The 19523-nt window shown below is 51.9% G+C and overlaps 5 protein-coding genes across 5 annotated transcripts; 2 read left to right on the top strand and 3 right to left on the bottom strand.

The window, feature by feature from the left end:
* Nucleotides 1-3743: 3743 nt before the first annotated feature.
* On the bottom strand, nt 3744-5625 carry CTHT_0030980 (putative chromatin structure-remodeling complex protein; the record flags this gene model as incomplete). Its single annotated transcript, XM_006693482.1, has 2 exons — nt 3744-3839; nt 3922-5625. 2 exons carry the CDS (start codon nt 5623-5625, stop codon nt 3744-3746), a joined length of 1800 nt encoding a protein of 599 aa, XP_006693545.1.
* A 1399-nt stretch (nt 5626-7024) lies between these two features.
* On the top strand, nt 7025-9546 carry CTHT_0030970 (uncharacterized protein; the record flags this gene model as incomplete). Its single annotated transcript, XM_006693481.1, has 5 exons — nt 7025-7141; nt 7570-8122; nt 8609-8754; nt 8834-9098; nt 9197-9546. 5 exons carry the CDS (start codon nt 7025-7027, stop codon nt 9544-9546), a joined length of 1431 nt encoding a protein of 476 aa, XP_006693544.1.
* Nucleotides 9547-12467: 2921 nt separating this feature from the next.
* Nucleotides 12468-14878, bottom strand: CTHT_0030960 (uncharacterized protein; the record flags this gene model as incomplete). Its single annotated transcript, XM_006693480.1, has 2 exons — nt 12468-14708; nt 14765-14878. 2 exons carry the CDS (start codon nt 14876-14878, stop codon nt 12468-12470), a joined length of 2355 nt encoding a protein of 784 aa, XP_006693543.1.
* Nucleotides 14879-16096: 1218 nt separating this feature from the next.
* On the top strand, nt 16097-17430 carry CTHT_0030950 (uncharacterized protein; the record flags this gene model as incomplete). The annotated part of the gene is made up of 2 exons (XM_006693479.1): nt 16097-17034; nt 17094-17430. 2 exons carry the CDS (start codon nt 16097-16099, stop codon nt 17428-17430), a joined length of 1275 nt encoding a protein of 424 aa, XP_006693542.1.
* Nucleotides 17431-18252: 822 nt separating this feature from the next.
* Nucleotides 18253-19386, bottom strand: CTHT_0030940 (uncharacterized protein; the record flags this gene model as incomplete). The annotated part of the gene is made up of 1 exon (XM_006693478.1): nt 18253-19386. The coding sequence occupies one exon, from the start codon at nt 19384-19386 to the stop codon at nt 18253-18255; it is 1134 nt and encodes a 377-aa protein (XP_006693541.1).
* Nucleotides 19387-19523: the final 137 nt, after the last annotated feature.

Here is a 19523-nt window from a genome sequence, read left to right as displayed (position 1 = left end):
TTTGTTTCCCATATCCCCTCGTGTGGCGGAGCTTTAGGTTTGCATGAAGGGACATAGTGCCTCTCAACGCTCAACAATTTGCGCATGGTTCCTGTCAGTTCCTGTCAACAGCAACTCTTGCACTGATCACGAGGAAGATGGGACTCTCTGCACAAAAAAAAATAATAATAAAAAAAACTGGCATCCTGACGAGGGGGCATCCTTCGGCAGATACCTGAGATACAAGTCGCATACAGCAGCCTGCCATCTGAAGATGCTACCCAGTGACCCAGTGCATCCTCTCAGCCTCACCACATCGTTCTTTGTTTGCTTAAGGCTTCCCACCTCGTTCACGCGGCTAGAGCATAGAGCCTTCAAAACGCCCGAAGTGCGCTAGTATCAACTGGGAACAGCCGGATCTGAGATTCGGATCATGAGCCCGTAGTGACAGTGGAGACCCCGCCGGCTCCAGATTCCAACCTACCCGTAGCCCGCACACATCGGTGAACAGCATAGAAGCATACGGCAGAACGTTATACCGCTCGCAGCCATACGCGCTTCCTCCGTACTCCATCCAATATAACTGACATAGTAAGCGCCGGCCTGGCAGGCGCAACGGGACGACCAGCCGTCTGCCCATCCAACGGTGACATGGATTTAATGCTGGCGGCCCGACTCTGGTGACAACTCACTCGAGGCTGACCTGATGCTGATTTCTGGGCTGTAGGTGATTCTCTGGTGGTCAGTCACCGCTATTCCCTTCCATTCAGGAATCGTTTCATCCAGGAACGTTGAGATGCAAAGGATCGACGAAACAGACTCAAATGAACGCGCGCCACGCTCGCTCCCGCGTTTGCTGGCGTGGGATGCCCAGGTTGCCTGGGAAAAGGGATGGTTCCTATATTCAGACACTCGGAAAATATACTTCCAATATGCAAGTAGGCACGGCATTGGACAAGACTGGTGTGCTAAACGCCAACAGCAGCCGGAGGGTGGGAACAGCCCTGCTATTCTGGTAACCTTGGCAATTGGTGCGGCTATGAGGGTCAACTAAGCTCTGACACTCCCTAAGAGCCTCTACTGGCTGTTGTTCGGACTTCTCAACAAAGATTCATGACGTCCACTACACTTTATGTGACATCAGCCAACCCTCTCTCGAACTTCATACGGCCCAGGTATGGGAATCTTTGTTCAAGACTTACTCGGCTGAGCAAGATCCGAATGATCTTCTTGGTGCTACCCATCCGGAGCCCGGATCCGATTCAGTCACTCTTTGCAAGAACCTCGATATACAGTCGGTCCCTGTCTAGAGCCCAACCGTTGCTCTTATTACTTTGAACCCTATACAATGCACATAGTCCTGTTTCATCTCGGCTCTATCCGGCCAGTCTTTCCCAGTCTCCTTACCATCTAAGCCGTCTAGTGGAACCTGGCGTTCAACAACCCCAACCCAGAAGAAACCTCGACAACTACGGGCCAAGGCTACGCCGTTGTACTACCATCTCGTACATGGTGGAATCAGGGTAACTCTGGACCGATTGCCCCCGAGCTTCCCAGGCTTGTCGTTCCGACATCCTAGTCAGGTACTTATCAGCCCAGCCCAGCCCAGCCCACACCACTCCGGCCGTTGCCATTCCGAGAGTCACTACAGTATATTCCCCAGTTCACCCTAGTGTTAGCTCAGCTAGTGCTGTCAACTCATGCACTGCTACACTGCTACATACCCTAAGCCGCATATTCTGCGCAAGCTGCCGTCAGCCTGGCCGTCCTAACTTGTTTGGGAGAATGCCGTAACGGGGTTGACAGCGCCGAGAAGGTGCCATGGCGGTAGACTCAAGGCAAGAGTGCCTGATCGTGGTGCCAATGAGGTTGACAGGCGTAGTCAGAAGGCGCCACCGTGGCTGGTGGCACTCGGAAGAGGGTTGGAAGTGTGGAGTTGATAGAGTGAGCGACAGGAGAGGTGGAGGAAGCATGTGAAAGTGGTGAGTATGGGAAAGAGTAAGTCAGTAGAGGTCCCACTTATCCTGTCAATCGTGATGTTTTGAAATAAAAAAAAATGAAGAGGTACGCTGCTAGTTATGTGTAACTAAACTGTGCAAGAGAGGAATAGTACCGGAGTTAGCTGGTAAGAGATCCAAATCCATCCAACATGATTGCCATAGAAGGATGAGCGTTGGAGATTCAACATTACTAAGACAGATAATTGCTGTTATGATCGTTTTTTTCAACCATGTAGGACAGTTGATCTTCGGTTGTGCATCCCATAGAATACTTTGTGATAGCGGGTATCCTATTTCGGTACATCTATTTCAGGTTACTGGAGCACCATCGGGACGAACGATTTATCAGGCCTCTGTTACAGAAACAAACGATTAAGAGTGTTGATTGCTGAGCGAAGTGACTTAGTTTAGTATGTAGCGAATACATAGCGGTAACTTATACATAACCAGGAAGGGCTTTGCCTTCTTTGATGTGTGGCCTAATACTTGCAACTTAGAGTGCTAGAAGTGGTGCTGCCTAGGTAACTACTTGCATCTAAACAACTGCCTGATTTCCAATGTTGGATGTTTGTCCATAATAGCAGGGTTCAATCACGGAGAGAATAAATCGTCAACGCTAAAACAGGATCTTTTAACTTACGAGCACCAGAACTTATCAACTACCTTGTATTACCACGAAGTCGGCAATAACCCAGGAAGGTCCATGACAGAAGCATTACGATTAAGATTAGAAAAGCACTACTTTCGTTTAACAACCCGAAATACGCATAAAGGAGTGGATGAGTAAGTGAGGAGTTGTCTGGACATCGGTGTCATGTAGGAGTCTGTAACTCGGCATGAGTGATGATGATCTCATCTCAGTAAAGGAGGATCCATCATGTTCAGAATGCAGATTCAAGAAGGTGCTAATTGCCAGGAACATCTCAAATCAGCAATGCCATTATCCAAAGCTACCTTTACACTCTTGCATGTAAACGTTTCACAAACGGTGCTGTCTCGTGCATATACTTCAATCCACTTGTTTAACTGAGACATGCCCAAAGTATATGTCACCTAGCCTGGTATCTGTCATAAGCCTGCACTTGGACATGTTCCAGACAACATTTGACACTACTACTAGTACTACTACTACAGCTAAGGAGCCAGGACAAAAGACCACGACCCGGATTATAAACCACCCACACCGAGCTAGGCAGTAAACATCTGGGGCTGAGATCAGTCCGTTCATCCATTTCTTTCTCCTACAAACGCCGAAAAGAACCGTCAACCATCCCTTCGTTCACCCCACCCTTAAGACGTACGTATATCCATTATTTCCAGTCTCCTCTGACCGATAGGGCGCACTCATATATTTTGCTTACACCTCCCACTTGACAGGTAGGTGCCTCACTCTCCCTGCCTCATTGCTTCTTTCGGGTGAAAAAAAAAAAAGAACAATAAGATTTTCCTTTATGCCCCTCAGGCCAGGGTACTGTAACATACAGCCAATTGACCTCGAAGAAATGCTGTTATCAATGCGTTATCGAGGGCAGTCAAAGCAACTCAGGAAAACAGCCGCCTTGCAGTCGGCGACTTATGCGCAGGAGAAGCCTGCATAGCCAAACGGCGAGAACGACGAGGTGTGATTTGCGAGCCGGAGCCCGAGTCGAGACCACCACTGTAGTCAGATCTGTTGACGAGCGAACCACGCCTGCATGAGTTTCCTCCTTTCGCTGGCGAATAATTGTTAAAGCCAATCGAGCTTTGGCCTCCCCTGCCGCCTGACTAGAACGGCCGGGGATCGTTGGCATGCAGCATCTTGGTCCAGCGGGGAAGCTTGCGGTCGCGCTCGTACATAAAGCCGCAGTTGTTGCAAAGGGACTGTGGGAAGAGGATTCGTTAGCATGTGATGAAGACAAGAAGGATGCGACACAGCATTGAGGTGCCTGCAAAAAAGACCTACCCTCGGCCCGAACGGCCCGTCCCTAACCGCCCACACACTCGTGCCCCACACCCTACAATGAGAGCACCGCCAAGTCGTCCTCTCCGCTTCCGTAAGCGTACCACCGCCACCTCCATACCCTTCTGCTCCGCCGCCACCTGCGCCTCCAGCAGCAGGCGTACCCCTTCCGGGGGCAACCGAATCTCGACCAGGCGACGGGCTCCGGAAGCGCCTGCGACGCCGTAGCTTGGCCAGGCGCTCCTCCTGCTCCTGCTCAATCAAGCTGCCAAAGGCAAAGCCGATAGGAATACCACCAGCCATGCCCGTGTTACTGCTAAAACGGGCCGTCTCACGACGCAAACGACGGATTTGACGCTCGCGGTCGCCCTCACGCTTTTCAATCTCTTCCTTGCTAAGGGTTTCCAGTTTAGGTTCCCATTCTTCAGCCAGGTGCTCGGGATCATAGCGCCAGCCGGCGCCTTCGCCTCCCGCGGTAGGGGCTGCATCGTTGGGGAACTCGGTGCCGGCACCGCCGGCGAGGGTGCCACTGCCGAAAGCGGTCCATCCAGCGACAAGCCCTCCAGCTTCGCAGGCCTCTTTCTTGAGCTTGAGCACGGCCTCGTAAATGGCATGCGTCAGAGCAGGCACCCATTCGCCGTAGAGGCCCAGATCGGCGCAGGTTTGCTTGGCAAAAATTTCAGCAGTGCCAGGAGGATGCAGGAGCGACCACTCGAATTTGTCGGTGTAGACCTGTGATGAAAGGGTGATGTTAAGATTGATGATGCAGCGGTATGTGTCGTCCGGGCTGTCGTCGCCCGCCTCTGGGGGAATGGGGGTTGCTCGGGCCGAGACCTCGCCTTGGGCCGTCTGCACCACCGAGGAGCCGGCAGCTCCAGGCTTGAAAGATGTTGTGGGAGCGTTAGGGGTGTCGGCTCTGCTGGCTCCCTGAGCCTGGTTCGGTGCAGGAGTCGTCCCCTTGGTCGTATTATCTGCGGTCGCCTTGGCACGGTTTGTGCGCGCATGAAAGAGAGGGTGAAGAGCAACGCCGGCATATTCCTCGAGTTGAGTGCGAATCTGTTTGCTGATCTCTGCGATGGTCTGCTGTTTGTTGGGCAGGTCGAGGTCCTGGACCAGCTGCGTGGCGAAGTAGTCCGTTGTGATTAAACTTTCGTGAAGATTCCACAAGAAGGTATCACGCAAACGGTATGGCACTGTCGGTTCCTGAGGTTTGTAAAGAGGATGAGTATTGTCGACGGAACCGCCGGGAACGGGCGGCAGTGGGGGTTGTGGAGTGAAAGACGGGATATCGAGGTCGATGCGGATGGGGATGAGGGTGAGTGGAAGACAAGCCTGCACATAGTTATGGACATCTGACCGATTGGGCTTGTTCTTACCCATCCAGTCGCGCCAATAGCCCTGCATCTCGACAGGCACCGACGTATCCTTGCCGACTTTCTCGCTGGGGTCGACCTTAGAGGTGCTGTCGTCGCGGCGCAAGCTGCGCAGGCCGGTCGGGCGCCGGCGACCATCATCCTCATCGTCGTCGAGATCATCATAGCCGTCCTCGGCATAGTTTATGATGGCAGTACCGCGCTTGGTGGTGCGCGACAGCGGGCCCTGGCCGGAGCCGGGGAGAATGGGCTGGAGGAGAGCGTTGTTGTATGTGCGCAGGCGAGGCGCGTACGACGAGAACACGGCCTGCTGTGAGTTTGACCGGACTGCCATTGTAGAATCGGAGATAAGACTGGTGCAATTGGTGACGGTTTGTTTATTTCATGTCGGCAGGGACCAGGACATCAAGGTCGCGATGGTGCAATGCGACGGTCGACCACAGTCGAGCGAAGAGATCGCGGGGCTCGACGCGGTGCGATGCCAGGCGGTAGCAGGGACGGGGAGTTTTGCACGTCGTCGAGGTTATGGATGGATCTAAAATGGAGGATGGGTCGCGCGGCTGCCTTCTTAATTTAGGCGCTGCACACGATTGTCGGTTTCTGACGTGGAGATGGGAGACGACAACGCTGGTCGAGGATGTCGAGGCGTGCACAGAGCAAAGAGCGTGCCTGCGACTTTCTCGATGCAAAGTGAATCGCCATCAAAACGCGACCAACCACAGGTGGGTCCGCGATCAATGATTGGCTGACACTGGACAGGGATTGTGCATGTACCTGCTTATGTAATCGCCTGCGAAAGATTCCCCACGATTGGACGTCATCCGTCACTCCGTTTCATGCGGCTGCCCGGGGTGGGGGGGCAAACGGGAGGTGTAGGTGCCGTTGAAAGTTGAACCGCCTAAACTCACAATCTGTGCTAATTGTCTTCAATACTAGATGTGATGCTGTGGTAGAGACTTGTTTTGCAAGGAGACAAGATGTGCCGTGAGTTCGACTCTCGGGCTGTTGATTACTTTGCACTTGGTCCCCCTTTTTTCTTCTATATTTTCCTAGACCACAAACGTGAAGTTGAGAAATGGAAAGGCACGGGGCAAGTCAAGTCGCAAAACTACTGTATACTGACTTGGAGACCACGGTGTATGGTGCTATTAGTTCTCTGTACTATTGTTTTAAATTTGAATAGCTAGTTATTGATAAAATAGCCCGGAACTCCCCCTCTTCTGCGCCGTCCTGTCGAGGACCATTTCTACGTCTGCTTCGCAGGGCCTCTCAGACCCTAATTCTTCTTGCCCCGACGGCACAGCCTTTTTCCAATTAGTCGCGATCTATTCACAACTTATATTAACATCGCAAAATGCTTCGTGAAGATGAACCTCCTCCCGGTCTCTTCCTATTTTTTTCTCAGCTCCTCTTACAACTTTCCTGCGAAACTTGCCAGCCCAGGGACAATAGTAAATCCTCTCAAGTTTTTCCCCATTACCACTATTCCGTAATTTTCCCATCAATTCTTTCGCTTTTAGCTTTCATATCTTTCAACTTCTGCGAAGTTAACAGCGACTGCCATTACACCACAGCCTGATCCCAGTCAACACTTATCAACCTTACACTTATATCAGTCATCCTCTCAACGTCGTACCAATCGCTCCATCTTTTCGTTTTCTGGATGAAATTATCTTCTAGCTTCTCTCACCTTCAATCGTCAACATTATCCGTCAAGCCTGAAAGTCGGAAATATGGTTAAGTCAGTTCAAGAGCAGGCTGCCCTCCCCCCCAACCTCGACTTCTTTCGGCAGGCCATGAAAGATCAAAATGCTTGGCTTTCCCGCTCGCAGAAAGTCGAGCAGTTAAGAGTAAGCTCGTCACGGTTCGTAGTCTGACGGCCATCGCATCTCCCAATGACGACATCACCATTGCTGCTGTGGACGGCTGGCGAGTTCTTGTTCCCAAGACTGGCAGATTCCTCGAGGGCACTCTGGTTGTCTTCATGGAAGCCGATACTTGGCTCCCGGCCAAAAGTTCGTTTGAGAAACTGTTCTCCCGGGCCGGTCCCCAGATCGAGCTTCGTGGCCGTCAAGGTTACAGAGTTTTTACCCAGGCTCATCGCTTCAACAACATCACTACTATAGTCATTTGAGGTTGCATATCAGCTGGACAACTTTCCACACATCCAAGATAAGGTTCGGGAGTATCGCTGCTGCTTTCCTACGTACACTGACAGCCAGTTTGCTGATTTTTTTTGCGCGATGTGGATTTCTCCGACCTCCTCGACGCTCAAAAGTGGCAAGCTGAGCCCGATTCGGGCTTCCATGCTCAAAAGGCGAGTACTCCGTCCACGGCCAGCACCACTCTTGAATCGAGGATAACTGGTACCCGCAAGTCTCTCTTTGAAATGAATATTGACTCGACAGTTTCGATGCTGGACTTCATGACTGAGACATCAAACTTCCTGCTTTTGTCAAGGAGACAGACCTGGAGTGGGCGCAGAACTGCCCCAACCTTTTCACCAAAAAAGTACGGCGAGATGATCTTCCAGAAGACCATCAAGCTCGATGGAGCTAGCATGACGGTATATTTTGTTGCTTCTACATCTAAGCACTACCACAACCTTCCGAAGCTTCCTCTGGCCGATTCTCTGCAATATGAGGATACCTTTCTCGGTTTCGCACTTCATTGGAAGGGCCGCATGGGAGGTTGTTCTCAAAATGTCGACATTATGCCGCATTTGATCCCTCTCTATCCAAAGGAAGCCCGTCTTGTACTCACTCAAGCTCTCTATTGGCGGGTTGCCATCGAGAACCGTTTGCACCGTCTTCTCGCCAAGCTTGGCATGAGTATTGCCATTCAGAGCGAGCTGGTCGAATGCCCTCGTTCAGCGTAACCCTTGCAACTTCAACCCTGGGGTGCATGATTTCTTTGTCTTCTCCATCATCGACATCGGGACTGGTCAGCGTTGGGATCCCCTTCATGTCGAGAGCTACTGCCGCGAACACCGTCTCAAGCATGCCCCCATCGTTGGTTACCACACGGAGCGGGAAATCACAGATATCCATGAAGCACTCATCAAAAGGGCCGAGCAGAAGTCCTTGATTAAAGGCTTGGTATTCAAGACCTGCGAGTACGTTCGCTGATCGAAGATCCTGTCAATTAAGTGGATTCTCGAAAAGGACGACGAGGTGGCCACAAAAAAGCCTTAGAAAACTCGGAGGCTCAAAATCACGGCTGGGCTCAAGACGATTCAGTGAATTCCCTCTCCAATTGTCAGAATGTCCGTGGAAACATGAAGAATGACCACATTGCCATGTTTTTTGGTCGATAAGTAAAGTACTGGCTGCAAGCCGACCGGGACGAAGAGTCCGATGTTGACAGTGATGATGGCAACCGTAACGGCAACAAGAGAGATGGCACTCTGGAGGACGTGAAAGAGGCCACTAAGGACAAGGAACATAGTGACAAAGCTTCGAATGTTGGATGAAATGAGATGAACGCTGCAAGCGATTACAATTGTCTCACGGAAACTTGCTGTGCTCAAGGCACCGATTCAGAGGGGCGATAACTGCGCCGAATATCTCCAGTACGCCAAAGATAACGACACAAATAACGAGAAATCTTTTGATGAGGCTTCTAGCGTTCCCTCCGAGGAAGCTGAAACGAAATGTGCTAAAAATCCTAATGTGGATTCCCATGAGGATTCCTATATCAGTGCTGAGGAGGACCCTCCTGTTGAGTCAGAGCAAGAAAGTACCAATGATTCCGGCTATGCTGAAGCCATTTCTTCCAAGGCAGAAGCTGAAACTGCCTACGCTGCCAGTACTGAGACTGATGGTGACAGCGGCAGGGGGCCCAAGAGCCTTAAACACAGCAGGAGCCATCGCAGTTTGCGCATTCTTCGTATAAAGATTTCTCAGGCCTTATCCAGCTTCCCGACAAGGAAACCAATGAGACATCGATTTATGTCTCCTGCAACGTTCAGTGTGTGTTGAAGAACAATCCCGCCCTCAAGAAGTGGTACGAAAACTGGCAAAAGGAATGCTACTGCGAAGCAAAGCCTTTTCTGAATCCCAGTGGAGTCTTGAATGCCGAGGTCAGTCCGGACGGTCATGGCATAGATAAGAATAAGGACCGAAAAAACGAGGGCAACAAGAAGCTCAACAGTACCGAGGACGAGAAGTTTGTCGCCAACATTACCGCTCCTGATGCTGAGCGGAAGACAGCTGCCAGTAATGTCAAGATTGTCGAGCCAAAGAGAACATTCTAACTCCCGCTGATGCGCCCAAGAAGGCCCAGGAAAAGCCTGCTGTTTAAGGAATGATGGCTTTTTCCCAGCTTACCGCTGTGTTCAAGTCGGCTGTAGCCTCTCAGGTATCGTCGAAGCAACGACTCAATCCTGCCACAACCGGCGATGCTCTCAAATGCGGTCGAAACATGCCAGTTACTCAAATTACGGCTGTTCATTCCAATCCTGCCTCTCTTCCGAAGTACACCGTGGCTCTCCAAGTCTCTTACAAGCAGCCAACTAACCCTGTCACGACCGACACTGCTTCTCTATCCGCTCAGCAGAAGCCTGCGGCTCAAGACACACAATGGCCCGTCCCGACGCTGCTTCCTGTACGCAAGACCACACTAACTCCCCAAGCCTCTAACAATCAGCTAATCAATACTGCCGTGACCGCCAATGCACAGAACACCAACCAAAAGAAGCTCGCAGTTGCACTCATGCCGGCTCGTGCCAATCCCCCCCCCCCGTGACCAAGCCTGCCGCAGTTTTTACGACGTCCTACAACAAGCCAACTAACAATGCTATGACCAACAATGCAGCGATGGTCAATCAGAAGAAGCTCAATGCAGTGCCCATGATGGCTCGTGCCAATCCTGCTCCTGTGGCTAAGCTTACCGCTGCACCCCAGAAGACTCAAGCTTCTTCCAAACCAATACTGCAGCAACCAACAACTCTCATATAACCACCCAGCAGAAGCTTGCTGCTCAAGGCACGATGCCCCATCCCAATCGCGTGCCGGCGCAGGAGCCCCCTGTGCCTGCCAGGTCTCGTACAGTGATTCGTCCAAGCTCTGGAACAACAACGATCCTGGCTACATGGGTTTCACTCCCAAAAAATTGCAAGGAGACGACCGCTTGGTTGTTGGGCTTCATATAGAGTGATTAGCGGCTCATGAGGAATGCGTAATAAATTGGGGGGGTAAGAGATAGAGAGAGTTCACAGATCTCAGGGAGTGAAGGTGATTTTGGAGCATTTACACATAAACTTCGGGTTTCTGCGATGAGCTGATAGAGCTTAATGGTAGTGGATACCCGGTGCTTGATTATTGATGAGCGTTGAGATTTCCGATTTATTTCATAGAAGCACTGTTCTTTTCCTGGATTTTTGCAAGGTCGATGGCTTCTAATCACGGCCAACTCCGTTGCATGGTAGCACCCTCAGCTCTGCCCAAACTTTGCATCCCTTTCCGTTTTCAAGTACCCATGGATGTTGCATGACCAGAAGTTAAAGTTGTTGCTCATTGATCGTGTCATTGCCTCTCCTTTGCACCTCTCAGAGCATAAGGTCAACCCACAACGGTACATGGTCACTCATCCCCCTCTCCTGCGGTGTATCCAAAATCCCCGTGCTCAAAACCCTCCCCTGCTCCCACAACTGTCCCGACACAAACAACACATCAACCCTATCACAACTGGTCCCCCATTCCTTATCCCTCGGAAAATATGTGTACTTCCTCTCTGCCCCATATATTGCCCGAAACACGTCTATCCCATCAAAACACTTCTCATCCTCTTCTCCCGGATATTCTCTCCTCTCTCCCAGATAAGCTCCCGCTCTCAGGTTATCCTCCCCTCCAAAGAACTTTTTATTAAAATCAGCCCTGTTCACGCAATGCTGCACAGGGAACGTTCGGAACTTAGGGAATCCGTCCCATGGCCCACGGGCAACGTTGACATCGCCTGCTACCACGACATGGAACCCCTGAGATTCGAGAGAAAAGCACTCGTCGCGGAGCCGGGAATGGAAGGCGAGCTTGTGGTCGTGGCGTGTTCCGATGATGCGGCCGTTTTCTGGGGAACGGTAAGGGGCGGAGGTGCCGTTGACTGCGTAGATGTTAAGGATGACGAGGGGTTTGGATCGGCTGTTGTCCCCTTGTTCAAACGGGATGTCTTTTTTAGCGATCGCATTCTCTTCATATACACTATGGGAAATCAATCTATTTGTAGCGTCGATGGAGGGCCTTCTTAGTTCCACAACGCTGATTCTCCCCTCGAGATCCCAGTCCACGCCTCTAACGTGTGTCACCCACTTCCTTGCAAAATCCTTCCTAAGGATAGACCCAACACCATATAACTTTCCCCAAAACCCTCTGACATTATGCTTATCCCTTGGTAGTACGGCATGAAGCTCATACATTCTTTCATCTGTCAGGCTGCTAGAACCCTTGCTGCAATCAAACTCAGAAGGTAGCGGTGCATTGAGCGAAGACTGCAAAGCTTCTAGGGATTTTGTATCACTTGAACGGATTTTGAGCTCCTGAAGCAAAAGGACTTCAGGAAAGTTATGCCGGATGAGGAATGATCGGAGGGAAGGTGACGGCTCCCCTTGCGCTATGGCAGCTTGAGAAAAAGAGCCCTTCTCAGATAGGGGCTTGAAGAAGTTATCTTGGGGGATAAGTCTGGCAGAAATGGCGCGACTCCATTAACATTCCATGAAAAAAGGCGTATGGATTGATGGTTTGACATATTAACGTGGGAACCCTCTTGACATTTGCCGTGAGCTGGTGGTGAGGACAGCGAAGGGACATCATGGATGTGTTCGAATTTTCTGCGCTTCGCTAAAGGAGGACTGATCTCGCGATTCATGTAGGAGCCGAACTTCTCATAAACACAAAATCGAAAACCAAAAAAAAAAAAAAGTTAAACACATTGGAAGCTATTGACCGTCATGGTCAAAGGAGTACCCTATGAGCAACAACACCAATGACGTCATGCCAACTTCGCCCTTGACGGTGTCCTTAAAACACAGAGCTCTCAAGAACAGAGAGAGAACTGTAACTCTCAATCCAACTGCCGGTGGTATATAGTGGTATACAAAACTATCTTTGCCAGATAATACGTTGATTCATAATCCTTTCATGAGAACCCGAAACCGAATTGGCCTTGTGCTTCCTATCCCTCTTACCAGCACTGCGCAACCCTCTCCCCTGATGGGAAAGAGACCTCATACTGTAGCAGAAGCTTAACGCTCTTGCCAGCGTTAAGCGTAACATCCCACGATACTTCGCCCGCCTTCTTCAAGACCGCGTACGCCTTACCCCATTCCTGCTCCTCCTTGCCCTCACGACCAGCCACGCCAGTAGCCACGCCCCTACCCCCAATCTGCATCCCCTTCGGGTGCAAGATCTCCACTCGAATCTTCTCGTCCTCCGACACGGGCACCTGGTCTAGCACGGTGAGATTGACCGGCTTGCCGGACGTGGCGCGTGTGTTGATGAGCGTGATGGTGCGCTGGTACATGGTGTTCTCGCCGCGGACAAAGACGCCCGAGGTCGAGCGCGTGACGTCGGGCTTGGGATAGGCCACCTTGATAGCAGGGTCGATGCCTAGCATCATACTGAAGGTATCACCGGCGCTGCAGCGAGGCAGTGTCGAACGGCCCAGGAACGTACCGTCCAGGGTGAGACCAGTAGGACCCTTGATGAGGGTGAGCTTGCTGGTGTTGCGCAAGCGGGCCTTGAGATAGGCGGCTGGCTTATACTTGGCCACAACGGTGCGAGTAAACGTGACGTTGGTGAAGGAGAGGCGGGCGATGCGCTGTTTGGAGGCTGTCGAGCTCGGTTTGAGCGTCTTGAGGTTGGGTAGGTCGTAGGTTGCCGTTAGCCCTGTCTCCTCGAAGGAAGATTCCTGGAAAGTGACTTCGGGAGCAGGCTCGAGTATTGTGTCTGCCTCTGCTTCAGTACCAAATACGGCCTCGGCAGTGCCATAAATGGCCAGATCACGGGTGTAATCGTCTCCGCACCTGGCCCGCGAAGAGCTGCTCAGCATTGTGCCCGGGGGAGCTGGAGACTTGGCGGACAGTTTGACGAAGCGCTCCGCCTTCTTGTTCTGAGCCTGCGGAGCACCAAAGATTTGTTGTATTTCTGGCGCCCGGCTCTGGAGCGGCGGTCTGCTGGCAATAGGGTAATCCTGAGGCGGAGGTGCAGGGCCAGCAGCGAGGTTAGATGCAGCGGCCTGACTGGCGGCCACAGACACGGGGGGCTTGCTAATGCCGAATAGGTTCGCGCGGGCTTTGGGCTGGCTCGCCATTTGTTGGGCTGCGTTCCAGAGTTCCTTCTCGTGCTGTTCCTCACGGCTGTAGGCGATATCATTGCCATCCCACGGTCCACCCTTGCCAACGATCCTGAGTTTCCAAGGAGTAAGGGTGGGAATTTCGTCCTGGAGGCCCGAGAACTTGGCCTGGGATGTGCTAAGAGTCACTCGAGTGTTGGTCCAGGTCTCCGAAGTCATGTTGGTCAAATGGGCATCGAAGCAAAGCACTGCTGTGTTGTTGGTCGTAGATAGAGACAGGTCGTAGCTCGGAGACCAGAAGGCCGAGGAGGTCACGTATGAGAGAGCCAAGTCGCAGAAAGTAACGGCTGAAGCGTCATCGATGATCTCCTTCTCCGGAACGGCTTTGACCACCTCAGTACCGCTGGCAATAGAGTTCCGGCGCGACGAGACTGGTGAATAGATGGTAGCATCGAGGGTGATGCGAACAGTATAGCAGCACCGGGGCCAGAAATTCTCGCGCTCCTTGCGGATACGGGCCTTTTCCTTGGCCTTCTCCTCCTTGCGTCGCTGCTGCTTTTCTCGCTCTTTCTCTTTGGCCCTCTGGATCTTTGCCCTCTCCTTCTCCGCCTTTGCCCGCTCCTTGGCCTCAATCCTCTCAAGGCGTTCCTCTTCTCGACGAAGCTTGTCAATATCCTTCGTGATCTGACGGCTCCGGACCAAGCCCTGCTGGCGCTCCTCGAAAAGCTTTTCACGCTCTTTTCTGTAGATGGCCAGTTCTGTATCGATCATGACAGCTTCCTTGCGGGGCTGATTGAAGGAAGAAATATACGCATCAAGGGCCCGCAGTCTTTGATCGGCGCTGCTCATGATCTCTTCGGCCCGAGTCAGCTCGTCATGTAGAGCAACCAGCTTGTCGCGCACCTCTTCCAGGGCGCTGTTGGGCTTGTCATCGTCGTCATCGCTGTCGGACGATTCATTGGATTCCGAGTCTGTGTCCGAGTCGGGATAAATATCCTCAAAGATGTCCCGGTTCGGCAACAGCTCGACGGTCATGTCGGTGATGGTGGCAGAGCCCGTGCCCTCGACCTTGATGGAGTGCTCGTCAACAGTCGGGGTCAAGCCAACCACTGTGACCTCATTTGCCCCGGGCTGGATGAGTCAGCGTAGGTCCCAAAGACGAGAGGATCCGAAAGTGAAAGGCTTACTTTGAGAGTGATATTCTTGATCTCCCGAACCACTTGGGCGCGGTTGGGAAAGAGTGTGACTGAGCGAGTGGGAAGATCCCGGACGTGGAACTCCTGCTTATGAGGGCCTTCCATTGTGGTGGACAAAGAGCGTGTCTAGGTATGAATTACACTATAGATGCTGATTTGCGAGAGGCTTGAAGAATAGAAGCGAGCACGAGCAGACAAAGGACGAAGCAAACTGAGGATGACTTGGGCCTACTTATATTGAGCCATAAAGAGGCTCAACTTCAAACAGCGGCATCGCGGGACAAGACCGACCACGCATCCGGTCCCCAGCTCTTGGCAGCTTCGTGTCCAGGGACAACAACGACTCGTGTGCCAGGTAGTTAGGCATCAGGATGCTGGCAGATGGGTTGAGATGGCGGCCTCAGAAACATGTGGTTGCACCTTGGCTAAGGAACCCATGTTGCTGTGCCGAAGCACTGCAGGCTTTTGCGGTTTTTGCCCAGATGTGCAGAACCCCACAAACTTTTAGTCGTTTAACACAGCTATCCCTATTTCACCCTTGATGACTTGTTAGGTATTAGCACGAGGTACCAAGTAAACCGCGGTACAGAACAGCTCCTGTTGTGTTCCTCGAATAAATGCCCAGCAAGTTTTTTCATCAAGTCAATCTTGTTTCTTCACATCCTTTTTTCCACCAGTTCATGCTGTTCTCGGACTTTGCTGCCTTGAGAGAAGAAAGCTTCTCCTTCCGGTGTTCTTAAACTGACAAAGCCCTGTATGGGTTATGTATCATGGGTTACCGCTTACCATTGGCGAGAGGCTGAGCCATGTGTTCTGGTCGCTTCACTGCTCACTGTGGAGAGAACGCAGATCGAAGTGCGCGATGCGAGCTGAACAAGCATCGAGGATGAACGGATTAAACCGCCCTGCCCCGGTTCAATCAAAAGCTGTTGCGGGCAACGGCACGGTCACATGCACCTGACCAATCGAAATGCATAAACCAAGCCAAGTCCCAGTTTTTAACCCCACGAATGCCCAGTTCCATCCGCAAGGGCTGTGGATCCATGGATCAAGCCAAGCGTTTTGAGACCCACCGATCTGCTGCTACCCAGCTCCCCAGCCCCCGGCCCCGAGCCACATGCAAAAGGAGTGGAATGGTCCACTCATTCTCTCATCCAGCCACTGCGCTTCATCTCATCTCACCTCATCGACCTTAGAACTCATCGTCTCAAATCATCTTGGTCGATCTCTGGTCACCTTCACCTCATTCTCTATTTGCAACACACGACGCCAGCTTCAGAGGCCTCATTGAGCTTTCACTGTGAATCTTTAAGGCGTCACACAATGCCAAAGAAATCACACAGTGATTTAAAGACCCGCTCTGGGCCAGGATCTCCACTCTCTCTGGGACAGAACGAACCGTTTCATGGCATTCCGCCGCCAGCTTCGCAAAAGGAGTGGACAGATTCCCGAGTTCCTCTGAAAGAGTCTACTGAACGTCAAGAGCCTCAGGCTTCTCTCAAGGAGTCAACTCCTCGTGCACCCAACTCCTATCCCAATCCTCCTCTACCGCCAGCAACAACTCATGGACATCCGTCATCTATCCCAGCGACTGCAGGATATCACCAGGCACCTCCTCCCCCATCGGCAGTCCCCTACTCTGCACCACCTCCTCCAGGCCCTTCTTATGTCAACAGCACTTCTTACCAACCTCCACACGTTTCAAACCACAATCCCTATCCTTATGCCTACCCGCCTGCTCCAGTGACGACAACAGCTGCACCACCTCCAGCCCCCATACACCCGGCCACAACAGCCGCCAGCACCCCAGCCGGCTACGCCTATAGCGATGGCGCGCCATTGACCCTCGCGCCGCCCATCCCAATTCCTGAGGACCATGTTTCACAACCTTCATTATCCTTAAAGCCCGCCCAAGCAGTCAGCTTCCATTCCCCGACCGCCACAGCACTCGCGACATCTTATGCTCCTTTTCTCCCGCTCTCCGAGCAAGTGAGCACTGCAAAATCGGCGCTGCGTGAGCTCAAGGCGCTGCAGCGGCAGCGGGAGCTGGTCTATTCCGTACACTGGCATCCTCCGTACGGGGTGAATGGGAACAGCGGCAGCTGGACTGCGCCGCAGCAGGTCAAGGAGGTTGATGAAAGGTACCGGATGCAAAGAGCCATTGTCCTGCGGGAGCTGGATACGCTTAGGAGGAGTGTGTCCGCGATTGTGGCCGAGTGTGAAGGGCAGAGGTGGAGAAGATTTATCGTGGGTGGTGTTTTGTAGGTTTTTTTTTTCCTACCATGTCAACAACTTTGCAATATGTGCTAACACCATTTAGCGCATCCATTGTTCCTATCGTCAAAGCCCTCTTTCGTCGCCCAGACGACGAGGAAGAATCATCTAACAGCACCGAGTACGCTTTCCGCAAGAGCAAGAGCCTTGTCTCCAGGATCTTGGCTTCTGCAAGTCGTCCAGGTCTGGGCACCATTACCTTCTTCGTCTTTGTCGTTCTCTACGTCTTTTCCAACGAGGTCACTCTGCGCGCTGCCCGGAAGCTTTCAAAACGACTCAGACGGCTTAACGCCAGGGTCGAAGATGGGCGCGATCTCCTCACCGAAGATGATGTGAAGGTTCTGAAAGGCTGGAGGTGGAGAGTTTTAGAATGGAGCGAATGATGGCCTAAAAAAAAAAAAAAAGAAGTGCTTCGAGGTCTCGCCCATATCTTTATTGAAGCCGCCTCACTCGGCCTGTCCAGATCTGATCAACTGATTTACCTTTTCTGATCCTCTTGTTTCATTTTGCTTCCAAAACGTTACGACTTATGAGCTGCGAAGACATGAGACACGACAAGATCTGATAGTTCAGCTTGGCTCGGCATTGGTCTGTATAAAGCATGACATCTTGCTGGCCAGTTAATGACGATGCTCATGATTATATACCCACATAGATTGCTTATGATGCAGCTGCTAAAGAAGTAATAGAAGTTACCTTTTCTGTTTTCCATTTTTAAGTGCAATGCTGTCATCTTCTTTTCGATATTTCTACCCAGATTTCTTGTCACCAGGGAATTGCTCCCACTCACTTTGAATCAAGAGTAGCTTTGGTGTCACAACAACAGGACAGGTGACGGCTTCCCACGTAGTCTTCTGCTGCGGAAACGATCAATGGGATAGTTTTTCACAGTTGCTTCTCCCTGTTGAACATTATGAATCAGCATTCATTAAGAATTGGATATCTGTGCAAGTGCCAAAAGCTCCGTTTCGCTCCGTTTCACGATTCATAGCTGAAACGGCTTGTCACTTATTATTTTGAAATTACGAAACGATTGATTGATGGTCCCTCATGAGTAAGGGGAAACGAGTGTCGATTCTCCTAGTCATTGCTACAGCTATCACATCGCTTAGGGTTGTGACGCTGAAGTTGGCAGCAGGTGGACAAAGAGCCACATCTGCAAAACCATCAGAAAATCCCAAATCTCACGAGGGGTATCCATCAACTCAGAACTCCTCCCTCACAAGCCTATCACACTCCTCCTTGAGACGCTTCTCGTACCAAGCAAAGTCAAACTCCTTTCTGACCAACCAAGGCCACTCCCTGGCCATGTCAACTGGCTCGGTCCAGCGCAGCTTGTCCTTTAACGACGACGAGCCCGACAGTTTGAAGGAAGATGAAACGATCGTTGTAGAACCACCAAACTTTCTGCCTCGTTCCTCCTTGTCTTCCTCCTCGTCGGTATCGTCATCATCGCCCGTAGTTGAGCCAGTGTCGTGAACATTCTCCCCCATTTTCCAGTCCTTGTCGTTCCCTCTCAGGAGCCTGCGAGCAGCCTCCATATAGTCGGGATCATAGTCCTGTCTGAAGTCCTCCATTTCACGATCCTTCTCCTCCTTTTGCTTCAGGGCAAGCATCATCGCACGATCCCAGTTGCGCTCGCACGTGTCGATGCCCTTCCTGGCCTCCTTAACGATATTTTTCTTCAAGTAGTCCACAATCTCAGCGCAACGCCGCTGGCGCTCATCGACCGTCTTTGGCTTTTTTTTGACCTCGTTCGCTGGCTTGTTGCTCATGTTGCTCCCACTTTGGGCTAACCGAGCTCCATCGCGCACAACAAACTCTTGCTTCTGTTCCACTTCCGACTCGCGCTGAGGCTGGCCGTGGAGCTCGTACAGGCGATTGGCAATGGCAACGGGGTCGGGCTCCAGACGACGTAGCCAAGATGCCACGCAGGCTGGACAGCGAACAGGGCAAATGATCTGCTCGCGAGGATCATGTGACTCAATGCGAATCGGGCAGGACGGCTCGCCGGCGACCGCGCGACGGCGAGCCTCGTCACAACGGCGAATTGGGGGCAGCGGGGCGATGGTCGAATAGGCAGATGCAATTGGAGTTTTGTCGAACGGTTCATTACCGTGGCTGATACCATCAGAAGCGCGGTTGACCGTGGCCGCGAAGGGAGAGTTGCTACCAATGTTGCTGCGCGCTGGGGCTGGACCGATGTTCAAAGTCGTCTTCCGCGCGAAGGGGCCCATACACCCATAGTCACGAACCGGGGTTTGCTCGACATTGTTAAGGTCATGCTTGACTCGGGCTGAGCTATGGCACGAGTAAAGGATACTAGGGAAGTAGCACATGGCTGCTGTGATGAAGTCGGTTGGTTCCACTCATGAAGGGTTCGGTGTAATGTGGGTTGCGAGTGAGGTCGATGGAAGAGATGGGGAGTGAAAGAGTTGAAGAGTGGGCTTGTAGGTAGGCGAAAGTTGAGTCGGTT

The sequence above is a fragment of the Thermochaetoides thermophila genome (genome assembly GCF_000221225.1).
Source record: "Thermochaetoides thermophila DSM 1495 unplaced genomic scaffold scf7180000011816, whole genome shotgun sequence".
Taxonomy (NCBI): Eukaryota; Fungi; Ascomycota; class Sordariomycetes; order Sordariales; family Chaetomiaceae; genus Thermochaetoides; species Thermochaetoides thermophila.
The sequence above is the reverse complement of the archived record's forward strand: the minus strand, read 5'-3'. Positions and strand labels throughout refer to the sequence as shown.